Genomic DNA, 13,122 nt, shown 5'->3' with positions numbered 1-13,122 from the left:
TCTGGGGTCATATGAAATCGCTAGTTTATGACACCCCTGTTGACAATGCTGAGGAGCTGGTTGCAAGAATCGCAGTAGCTGCCGAAGAAATTCGAAATTCGCCTGGAGTATTCCAGAATGTTCGGATGTCCATGCGTCGGAGATGTGAGGCGTGCATTGTAGCCCGTGGAAGAAACTTCGAACACTTACTTTAATCCATGTACCTTTTGCTTCTTTTCATGTATTAAAAAAACGATTTCTCACTTACGGTCTCTTTTCTTTATGGTGCTTCTGTGTACAACACCGCTTCAGGAAAGCATTTCCGACCCCACATTGCTATATGATTTCGAGTTGTCGGGATGTACCCTACCCCTCTTAGAAGTTCTGAAACGTTTAACTGAAACACCCTGTATACAGAGAGAAAAGAGAATTTAAAAAATGGTATATGGGAGAAGAGTAATAAATATTATACAGTTTATAATTAAAGTGATATATTCAGTTTATACTGAATAGTTAAGTTTAAAGAATGTAAACCTATAGTTTTATTGTTCTATAAAGTTATAATCTTAGTAATTATTTGATAAGGAAATAACTATATTTACTTTTTACTTCTATTCATCACAGAAAAATAAAAAATCACTTAATTTAACAAAAAAATTTGAATGCACATGAATTGCATTCAAAAATACTAAATGTCCAGAAGATAACAAGATGAAACAATTTTTTTTTCAGACATACATTATGGATCGGTTAAATTTGTGTATTAATCATTTACTAATTTATAAATACAGTAGAGCTTCACAAATCTTGCATCCTTGGAATATAGTATATTCTGGATTTTGGAAAATTTTAGTTTTTTTTAGGTTATCCTTATAGCCTACTCGTGTGTGTGGTCTCAGTAAGAGGAAGAATGCCATTAACATTTAGCTTACTCAATCTATTAAAGGCCTTAAACACCTCAATCATATCACCCCATGGGTGACTAATTTCTGAACGCTGTAATTTATAGAGCTGAAGCCTTTCTAAATAAGAGCACCTTTTTGTTTCCTTCACCAATTTGGTTGCCCTTTTCTGCACCTGTTCCAGCAGATTTACATCTTTCCTAGACTGAGGCCTCTATACCTGTATACAATACTATCCCTGCTAGCAAAGTTTCTGTATATCACTGGCAGCATGTCTGCACTGCTCAGACAATTTCCTATCTGACTGCACAATTACCCCCAGGTCTTTTTCATTTTCCGGTACCCTGAGTGTAGTACTACCCACACGGTTAACAAGTTACTTTGGGATTATGGCTACCTATATGCAGTACTTTGCATTTGTTAACGTTAAAACTTTCAGCTGCTATTTCTCAGTCCATCGACCCAATTTTCGTAGACCTTATTGCAGTACTTCACCCTGATTACTGTCATTAACACCCGGCCAACCTTTGTATCATCTGCAAACTTAGATATTAAGCCTGATATACTTCATCAATATCATTAATAAGCATTGAAAACAACAATGGGCCCAGCACTGAATCCTGTGGGATTCAGTGCTGGGCCCATCGATAACCACTGTCTGTCTTTTTCCACTTAACCATTCCTTTATTCATAGCAGCAACTCACCCTTAATGCCATGTTTCTCCAGTTTGTACAGCACTCTTATGTGCAACATAAGCTTTCCTGAAATCCAAGCATATGATATTAAAATTATTTTTTGCATCCAGTTCCTTGGTCACTGCATCATAGTAACCTATCAGATTGGTTAGACAAGACCACCCCTTAACATTCCATTTAGTGACTTCAGTATAATTGCATTCCTTTCCAGATGGTCCTGCGTTATTTCTTTAACCAATGATTCCATTATTTTACCTGGAACAGATCTGTAATTACTCATGTCACCTTTTGATCCCTCTTTATGAATTGGGGATACATTCCCACATCTCCAGTCCATAGGAACCTTCCCTGGATCCAAGGATGCTCTCATAATTATGGCTAAGGGTTTGCATTGGCTGCCTTCTTTGCTGTCTCCCTTAATATGGTTGGATAGATCCTATCTAACCCAGGTGCCTTTTTTTATGTTCAATTTCAACAATTTCTCTTGCACTTTCCTTTCAGTTATCACAATTATTTAGCCCCCCCATTAGAGTTTGAAAAACTTCTGGCATCCCCTCCCCTAAAGAATTCCTCATGTGTGAATGTTGATGCAAAATACCTATTCAATTTTTCAGCAACCACCAAGCAGGATCATGAACAGTTAACCCATTGACATCAAGCAGCCAAATGTGATTCAACCCCTTCCTTCTACTCTTAATATAAGCATAGAAGTCTTTGCTGTTTTTCTTTGCCACAGACTTCTCATAATCTGCTTTGGGACTTGACTACACACGGATTTATATATACACTATAGGCTTCTGTATCACCTGATAATTTATATGCATCCCACACACACTTTTCTTCTCTGTCACAAGTCTCAACAGTTCATTTAGATCTAAGCCTTGAATGGTATTTCTTTGTTGGTATGAAAAGCCTAGTAGTTTCTATGATACGTCCCTGAATGCTTCCCATTTAGAATTTGCTGCCAGTAACATCATCAGTTGGTCCCACTGCATAGAACTTAAAAACTGACTGAGATCACCGTAGTCACCCTTACGAAAGCAAAAGCCTCTCCATTTACCCTTGACAGTAGTTATGTCTTTAATTAAATTCCACATTAGTACACTGATCACTGCCACCTAGTGCATCTTTTACCTGCAGATTCTTAATGCATGAAGAATCACTGCTGATAACCAGATCAAGAATACTGCTTCCTCTTGTTGCCTCTCTAACATGCTGCTGTAGAAAACAGTCATCCAAGAAATCCACAAGACTTGCTAGCATATGAGTGACCAATCCTACAAATTCCAGTCAACGTATATGGCTAGTTAAAATTATCCATTATAAGACATTCAGAGAGTTGCTGGCCCACTCTCTTTCTCTGTATAGCTGTTTGGTATACTCATCACAATCATTTGGCCTATAGCACACTTCTACTCTCAATTCTGTTTTCCTAGTGCTTATATTGCACCAAACTGATTCAACATTGCACTGATCACCCATATTGACTGGATGCACTGCGTTAGATTTAATATGCTTCTTATCTAAGGGCATAACCCCTACAGTCCTGCCTGTCTTTCCTGTATACGTTGTACTCCCCATATTCAAATTCAGTCTCAATTATGTCTCAGTGACACCATGTCTCCACTAATTTGATGAGTTAATCAGTACTTCAAATTCATCAAATTTATTTACAGTGCTTGTAGTGTTGGTGTACATTCAAGTATACATGCATGTGTTCTCACTCTTTAGTTAGGCACGCTATAGCCAGTGTAGCTTATGCACCACTGAACACACACACACACACACACACACACACACACACACACACACACACACACACACACACACACACACACACACACACACACACACTTTAGTTACCCTAACACAGTCCATATATTTACTTGTTCCACGATGACCCTCAGAAGGGCCTGAAATTCCCCTGACACCTTGGGTGGATAATGATACAGTATTAGCAATGTCAAATGATACAATGAAGCAAACTTATACAGCATCAGGAAAAAAAAACCCTTCCCACACCACCTATCCATCCCTTCTAATAATTTGTCTAATTCTTCTTTAAATTTATTAAAAATACCCACTTCCATAATGCCAGATGGAAGTTCATTCCAACAATTAACTACCCTCTTGCTGAAGGCAAATTTCCATATGCCTCTCCTTTAATCAGCCTTCCACAATTTAAATTTATGTTCCCCTTATACGTTGTCTGAACAAGAGTAAGGATGCCACCAACCATTTGGCCTACTCCATCCATTCAAGGCCATAAACACCTCAATCATATCTTCTTGCAGGTGTTTAGTTTCCAGATGCTGCAATTTGCAGAAGTGATCTTTGTAAAAGTACCATTTTGTTCCTCTCAATAAAATTGTTGCTCTTCTCTGCACCCATTCCAATAGATCCACATCCTTCCTAAAATGAGATTTCCAAACCTGTATTGCCTAACTTCCTTACATTTATGGGACAATGGAATAACCATCTCCTTATTCCTGCTGCCAAAATTCCTTATATCATTGAGAATACCCCATCAGCTGTCTTAGCAACCCAATTGCACTGGTCAGAACTTCATGTCTGACTCTATACATCCGATCATATTGAAAAAGGTGGTGAGTGCATCTAACCATTCTTAACATTAATTAGAAGTTCATTAAATTCAGGGATATTTTCTTGAACTGGAGAAGTGCCAATATTTCCTCAGTTCATAAGAGAGAAACAAAAGGAGTTATGTACGATTATAGACCAGTGAGTGACTTCTGTGGTTGTTAAGAATGAAATATATGGTTAAAAGTGCAATACAGAACCATTTCAACAAAAATGGTATAAAAATACATCTCAGTTTGGTTTCATGAAGTGGAGATTTTGCCTCACAAATCTGGTAAATTACTATGATGAAGTTACAAAGCAGTTAGACGCAAGAAACAATTTTAGCAGTAAGGATTTTGTTGTGGTTCCTCATGATAGGTTATTGTATAAATTAGAGCAGATTGGAATAATCCCCAGGGATCAGTGCTGGGACCTTTGTTCCTTATCTTCCTAAATGATGCTGATGAGAGGATACAGAAGCTGTGAAAGTTTTCTGATGACTTAAAGGTTTTAAGGATGGGTAACAACCAGAACCAAGCTAAGCACTTCAAAAGGATTTGAACCAATTGAAGGTACAGTCTGAAAAGCAGCAGTAAAGTTAAATGCTACAAGATGCAAGGTGTTGCACCTGAGGAAGAGAAACCTAGGAGTAGTTTATAGATTTGTGTGTGGAGGGGGGGGGATTAAAGAATGTTCAAAATGAGAAAGACTTAGTGATTACATTTCTTGCAAAAAGAACATGAAATTCAGCATACAGTGTAAACCGTGGCAAGAGGGCACATGGCATTTTATCTTTGATTTACTGGAGCTTTGCAAGGAGAGAGAGAGAAGGAATTATCTCTCTCTCTCTGAGATGACAATGAAACCACAATTGGAATACTGTATCCAAGTCTGGAGGCCACATTTACATAAAGGTACAGAACTCTTAGAAAAGGTATGCAAGAAGGGCAACTAGTCTGGTGGAGTGCTAAACATTGTCCATAAAAGGAATGGCTTAGAAGTAAGATCTGTTACTAGATATAAGTACCAGAGGGCACACCTATAACATCTTAAGAGTAACAGAAGACTAGATCTTATAAAGCTTTATCTTCTAGGAATGCTGGAATTAGTTGGCTGCAAAGGTGGCCAAAGCAGAGAGTTTGGCTAGATTCAAAGAGGAATTGGAGAGGATGCAGAATAAGTTTGCTTCCTTACATCATGTCTTAATGAACTTGCTTTTAAATCTCTGCATGTATCCACTCAGTGTGCATGTGTGTGTGTGTGTGAGAGAGAGAGAGAGAGTTTGTTATTGTTTGTTATTTGGTTTTTAGGAGCATTAGCAACTAAGGCCATATTGCTCCAGGATATGCGGTGGTCATTCCCTGACCTTTCCGCATCCTCCGTATTTGGTGGTGACGGGTTCGAACCCCGGTCTAATCAAGAAGCGTGTACTAGGCACTGCTGCTCCTTCCCACCTGGCTACGGAGGCGCCGAGAGAGAGAGAGAGAGAGAGAGAGAGAGAGAGAGAGAGAGAGAGAGAGAGAATGATAGTGAATAACTTCAGATAAAAAAAAAAAACACTTTTGTATTGGAGGATAAAAAGAAATAATTATTTTTAAGGAATTTATAACAAGATAGGTTCAGTCTTTCTCAATTTCTTGCTATAACAACAAAAATTGTTAAGTATTGTTTTTGACCAATAACCATGCCAGACAATATATTGTTTATTACGTATAATACACACACCTGCTAAATAGTGTTCATGTTTTTTATGGATATTAGATTCTGTTTAATACTCATAATCCATGCAAAAGAGGATGCCATTTCTCTCTATTTAGCACTATCACTCATTCTGTAAATTTTATAACTTAGCATGAACTGCCCTTGCAATTTACATGGATGCAATTTGCAATAGCAGTTCATGCTAAATCATAGAGCACGTACATGAACCAGTGACAAGCTGCAAGTGAAGGGAGATAGGAAATTCCAACAACATGGATACTTCTGAAACAATGTACATTTGTTTAGCATTGTGAAATTTTACCTTGATAAAAAGTGCAGCCATTATCAACCCACTGCAGGATGGAAGCCTCCTCAACAATTCATGCTGAGGGAAATGGACCATAATCTGCCACGCTGGTCCAGTGCGGGTTGGCAGATAGACCGTATTCAGCAGTCAGGGGCTTGAACCCCAGTCTACTCAAAGAGCGTGTGCTATTGCACTCCCGCTCCTGACCACTCGGCTACGGACGCCTTACCTTGATAGTGTAGAATTAAATTTATTTTTTATGCACATAAAATTGTCTCTATTTACAGAAGAGATTAACCATGGAAGCTGTTTCAGCAGTTTTAAATATTACTTTGCCAAGCGTAGTTAAAAGATGAAAAATATAATTTTTATCACATACCTCCATGCTCAGACTGGACAATTCTAATTGCCAGCAAATTAATGTGTATGTGTTTTTTGTTGTTGTTGTTATGATTTATTTTAATAAATAAATCATATAAATAAATTTAAAAAAAAGAAAAGATTTAACTCCACACAATAAAATTAAAATTTCACAATGGCAAAACAAATGTTGCTCTGTGGCCAACTTAGCTGTTATTTGAAATATCAGCTTGTACTAATTTACTGAATAAGCAACCGCACTAAAAAAGAGTACTATGCAGCTTACATAGCTGTTAAGCAATGTAAGCTGGATAGTATCATGTTATGTAAGCTGGGTGATATGATGTAAATTACAATGTAAGCAATGTAATATAAACATCATACTACCCAGCTTAAATACTGAATAAGCAACTGCACTAAAAGAGAGAAACATCACCCTTTATTGCATGAATTGCAAGTATTAAACATCAAATAATATTTCAAAATTTGAATGCTCTCTCTTTAGCAGATATGCACAATATGTCACTTGTTTTCAATGTACTGAGCATATATATATCATGCTGCATGACTATCATGATGCCAAAAATAAAAACTGTGATTTTTACTATTATTTGTAAGAAGCTGACTGAATTTCTCCACAGTACAAATGCTTTACTTCTATTAGCTAAATTAACATATTAATTATATATTCCCAAACATCCAACAACAACAAAGCTAAAATTTATTTATAATATTTTAATGAGGAAACTGTGAAAATTCTGTATAGTATTAATAAGAGTATCTGACTAAAAATTTCAGTTGTTTATTAGTGACATTCACTTATCTTGTGACACTTGTTTGAATCAAAATGAACATATTTTGGTATAATGAACTTTGAATTAACCACGTTTTACTGTAGTTTGTTTAGAATAAATTTTTAAAATGACACAAATTATGCAGTCAATCCTATATTTTAAAGTAACTGTAAAATAGCTGATAAACTTAAATATTTAATATAAGTCTATTGTTAGGGAATATCAAATCCCTTAAGGTAGCCAAGTTTCTGACTGAGGTCACATCATAAAGAATGCAATTCAGAGATGGATAATTTTACAATACTGCCCAAACTCTGTAAAACAAAATAGGACAATTCCAAGAAATTTTTGAAATAATAATCAAAAATTCAAGCATTTATTTTTTCTGTATTTTAAATGATACTTACAGCCAAATGATTTAATAAAGATGGATAAACAGCTGCCAAAGCAGGAGGCATTACTAGATTTTTATCAATGGCACAGAGACTCCAAAATATAGTTACCACAAACTGCAAAATAGATAATAGAAAAAAATTACACAATAGCATGCAAAATAATTAAGAGAAGAATAATGAAATAATTTTATACCAGTATAATTTTTATGAAGTAACTCAGAGTAACAAATAAGTTTAAATAAGAAAAACAAAATCCTCAGTGTTGGAAAATAAGGAAAATAAAAATATTTGCCATGAAGAAAGAATTCTGACTTAAAATTATATGTTTATTACAACATGTGTATGTGTTTTTTTGTTGTTGTTGTTTGGTTTTTAGAAGCATTAGCAACTAAGGCCATATTGCTCCGGGATATGCGGTGGTCATTCTCTGAGCCTTTCCGCATCCTCCGTATTTGGTGGTGATGGGCTCGAACCCCGGTCTAATCAAGAAGCGTGTGCTACGCACTGCTGCTCCTTCCCACCTGGCTACGGAGGTGCTTTTTTTTTTTTTTTTTGTTGTAAAAACTCTTCAAACCCATATTACTCAAATGCATGTGTTCATGATCACATAAGGAATGATTGACATTTAGCTATCTGTAAAGTTTCTGGTGATACCAGTATTTCTTATGGGATCAATTTTTACACTTCAATCACACATTTATACATTTAATAATCTGATTTAATCACCAAAAATATTATACTGATAATCATTAATGATGACAATAACTTGCTAAAAATGGCCATTTTGATAAAGAATTCTGAATAAAAATGTAGTGGCTTCCTTTTAAATAATTAATAATTCCCGTATATGAGGTGAGATTTAAAAGTTTGGGAATGACTTTGTACGTTAAAATTACATCATAGTGAGCTGCAACTTGTTCTGTGATTCACCTAGACAGAGTGATGCATGAATCACACATTTATCTGCAGTCAGTCTGAATTATCATGCATTGAAGAAAAGGTGTTTTATATGTTTTGTCGCATTTTAAAATGAATGATTTTACCAAGTGAATTTGCATGAAATTTATTTCAAATCAGGGAAAAGTACAACAGATCCAATGAAATGTCAAAAACAGCTTTCAGTGAAGATGTCATTTAAATACTTTTCAGTGGTACACAAAGTTTAAAGAGGGCCATTTATCCATTGAAGACAATCCTCTTTGACTGCACAACAATTTAAAAAAAAAAAAAAACCCAATGTCTATCTGTCTGTCAACTCTTCAAAACTCATATTACTCAAATGCGTGTGTTCATGATCACATAAGGATTTGGGTTTGGGTTTGGTTTTTAATGGTGCATTGGCAGCTAAGGCCATAATGCGCCAAGTCAAATCACATAAGGAATGATTGACATTTAGCTATCTGTAAAGTTTCTGGTGATACTAGTATTTCTTATGGGATCAATTTTTACACTTCAATTTAATAAATTTTTACACAATGAGATAGTACTGGTTGGAGATTTAAATAGCAGAGTAGGAAATGACAATTGCATCTGCAGAAATATTTTAGGAAAATTTAACAGAGAAAAGTAAATTAACAACAATGGATGAGGCTAGAATTTTGTCAGGCCATGCATTCCTCATTATAAGCACAATATTTTGACATAAAATAGCCATAAGTTCATGTAGACAGTATATATATATATATATTAAAAAGTAAGAGGTTGCCTCAATTTTTTTCGTGGAATGCTTCCAGTCAGTTCTCTCTCATATGTGACGAATAAAATAAGATGAAAAAAGGAATTAATGAATTCCCTCACTTATGGAGATATGACCAAATCCGATGCACAACGGAATCAAAAGCCCAAACCCGACTCTGAAACACATCAAACCATCAAATCCGATGTGCAATTCCATTACGCATCAGATTTGGTCATATCTCTATGAGTGAGGGAATTCATTAATTCGTTTTTTCACTTTTCTCATCTTATTTTATTTGTCACATACGAGAGAGAATTGACTGGAAGCATTCCACGAAAAAAACTGAGGTAATCTCTTACTTTTTAATATATTAAAAAATCGTGGAAGTTATTGAGCCCTGTAGCTCTGAATTTTTTACTAACACACACACACACACACACACACACACACACACACACACACACACACACACACACACACACACACGTTTCTAATTTTTTATTGTTACCTATTATTGGTGGTTTTTACATATAGACATCAGTGTTCATACAATTCTGGTCATTAATCTAGCCTTATTTAGGTCATCTTAATTCCGCATGGCCTGACCTAAATAAGGCTAGATTAATGACCAGAATTGTATGAACACTAATGCCTATATGTAAAAACCACCAATAATAGGTAACAATAAAAAATTCGAACAATTAGAAACGAATATATACTGGCATGTATAATGTTCAATACGGCAAAAACAATGGCATTAACAATGCACAAAAGAAAGATTAAAATACAAAAAGAATACATATATCTAAACGTAATATTAATATATAAACCAACATTATATATATATATAGTGAAATGCAAAAAAAAGGAAAGGGGGGAATACATGGCATACATCTGTACTACTGGAACATTACAATGAGGGAAGTAGATCTAGTCTTATTTAACTAAATATTGGCAGGTGTATTATTGGTATTAAAAATATTACATAAGTAGTCAAAAGCTGTAGTAGTTTTTAATGGTTTTAATAATGAAACTGTTTTTAACAATATTTTAAAGTTTTACCAGTTTTTGTTCATTGTTTTTAATGGATGTATCATATATTTTTATTTTACAGTGAGTTTTATACAGATTTTAGCTTTGAAAAACTGATTTTCACTCTTATTATTTTGCAATAACTACAGCCAGCTTTGATTCAAGGATGAGTAGAGATGATCAATCTAGCTTCATTTGCTGGTTTTGTTATAATAATAGCCATATAGTGCAGGAAGCCACAGGCTTTTGCTGAACTGATCAAATTAAAAAAAAAAAAAAAAAAAAGAGTAGATAAGAAAATACAAATTATTTGTTTCCCTCACATAGGTAACTATCGATTTTTATTCAAAGGTCAAATTGATAGTTACCTATGTTATGCTTGGTACTGATCATTAACTACTCTACCAATCTTTATATCATCTGCAGATTTTGACATTGAGCCTTCTGATATTCATAAACAATGTTGTTTATGAATATCGGAAACAACGGTGGTCCACAAACCAATCCTTGGGGACCCCACTTCTGACTTTACACCAATCTGAAGAATATCCATTAATCACAACCCCTGCCTTTTGTCCTGCAGCAAACCCCACAATCCATCTTAGAATTATTCCAGTAATCCTAACATGTTCCAGCTTATACAGTAAGCTCTTATGACGGACAAGTCAAATGCCTTGCTGAAATCCAAATAAACAGTTGAAATCCCTACACCTAGCTCATAAGTAACTCTCTGTCAAAGTAGCCTACTAAGTTAGTTAAACATGATTTTCCCTTGACAAAACCATGTTGCGTGTTATTCAGAATGCCATATCTATCTAAATGTCCCTGAAATGCATTCTTAATTATTGCCTCTAAGACTTTGCCCTACCACGGAAGTCAGACTAACCGGTCTGTAGTTACTGACTTTGCTCTTAAACAGCCTTTATGTATTGGTGATACACTGGCACGTCTCTCCTAAGTCCAAAGATGCCCTCATGATTAACTTCAATGGTTCAATCCACTCCCTGGTAGCCTCCCTCAAAATTACTAGTTATATTCCATCAACTCCAGGAGCCTTACTTGCATTTATGCTCAAAAGTTTTTCTAATAAACAGTCATCTGTAATTTCAAAATCACTAATTTCATATCACCCAGCATCACTCGCACAGCCTCTTCTCAGCATGAATTGTCTTTCTTCAGTAAAGACAAATGCAAAGTACCTGTTCAATTCATCTGCAACATCAGCTAGGGTGTCTAAGAATTTCCTACACCAATGCACAAGGATCCAATGTGATTTGCTTTTTTCTTCCTTGTATTCACATACATGAACAATTCCTTGTCCCTATTCTTTGCTCACTTAGCCAGTGCTTTCTCATATGCAACCTTGGCCACACTATTCTTATCTGCAGTATTGTCATCAATTAACTTGTAGCTGTTGTAGGCTTCAGTACTTTTTATTGCTCTGTAACTATTATTATTAATTTTATTATTATTATTATTAGCTATATGTCGCAAGGAAGCCTGAGGCTTATGCTGCACCAGCCAAAAAAAAAAAAAAAAAATCCCGAATTACCCTGTGAGAGAGAGAGAGAGAGAGAGAGAGAGAGAGAGAGAGAGATCAAGAAGAGTAGAAGGGAATCACCATGAAAGAGAAGAATGATGATATCCAGCTCAGGACCTTGGGTGTGCCAAGCCCATACTCACCAGATGTGAGCCCCCGGGGTTTAACTATCCCACACTACCTTTATATGCTCTATTTGACTAGCCAGCTCCACATTTATCCATTTTGGCATCCTTCTCCTGCAGTATTTTCTTAATTGTATGTATGCCTTCATGGCTTCTGTGATTTCTGCTTTAAAGGTATTCCATAATTCAAGTGCATTTGCCCTCACTCTGCAATCTGCCCAATTAATAGATACCATATAGCACCCTAAACTGTTAAAGTCCTCACTTCTGAAATTAAAACTTGAGCTTTTACTTTTAACTACTGAAACATCTTTCTATATCTTCCAGCTAAGGACTGCAATTGTTACCTTCCAATGGTTCCTGTATTTTAAGCTGTGATGTTATCAAATTCGTGAGTAATGATGAGGTAAAGAATATTCTCACCCCTAGTATTTTCTCTAACATGCTAATTCAAATAATAATCATCCAGTTTATTTAGAAAAAAATTTCTCCAAGGTGTTTCCTTCCCACTTATTCCAATCAAATATGGCGCAGATTGAAGTCACACATATAAGACATTCGCTCTTGCTTGCCCATTCAATCTGCATGTAAAGACTCTTGTCATACTCTTCACAATATTCTGGTCTGTAGATTACTCCCACTCTCATCATACTTTCTTCCAACTAACTCACACAAAAATTCTATGGTGGCAAACATAACTTCAGATGCAGCAAAAGCTCTTCGTGCTCAGGCTGCTTTTGATAAGAAGCATGACTTCACCACCCCTTCTATCATCCCTATCTTTCCTAAATACATTATACATAACCATAGCAGGACTCGCCATACCCAATTTTTGGGTGGCACCACGTTTTTATTAGCTCTATGTCAGCATTAGTTGTCCTTACCAGGACTTCAAATTCAGTCATTTTATTGACAACATTCCTGACATTATTGTAGACACAGTTAAGACTAACTGTGTATTTTTCTATAGTTCACTACCCTGACATATTCCTTGAAGTTATTTAGGCTTGTTTCCCTATCTTTCTCATCC

The 13,122-nt window shown here is 35.6% G+C and overlaps 1 protein-coding gene across 1 annotated transcript in view; it reads right to left on the bottom strand.

The window, feature by feature from the left end:
* Positions 1-13,122, bottom strand: part of LOC150077211 (androgen-induced gene 1 protein-like) — a 63,236-nt gene that overhangs the window by 25,926 nt on the left and 24,188 nt on the right. The window contains exon 3 of the mRNA XM_090385815.1: positions 7,730-7,831. Within this exon, the coding sequence (XP_090241941.1) occupies positions 7,730-7,831 (102 nt within the window). The remainder of the gene's footprint in view (positions 1-7,729; positions 7,832-13,122) is intronic.

Source organism: Mastigoproctus giganteus, chromosome 12, assembly GCF_048544385.1.
Source record: "Mastigoproctus giganteus isolate SK-2022 chromosome 12, ASM4854438v1, whole genome shotgun sequence".
NCBI lineage: Eukaryota > Metazoa > Arthropoda > Arachnida > Uropygi > Thelyphonidae > Mastigoproctus > Mastigoproctus giganteus.
Note: the sequence above shows the minus strand (reverse complement) of the source record. Positions and strands in the feature narration are given on the sequence as shown.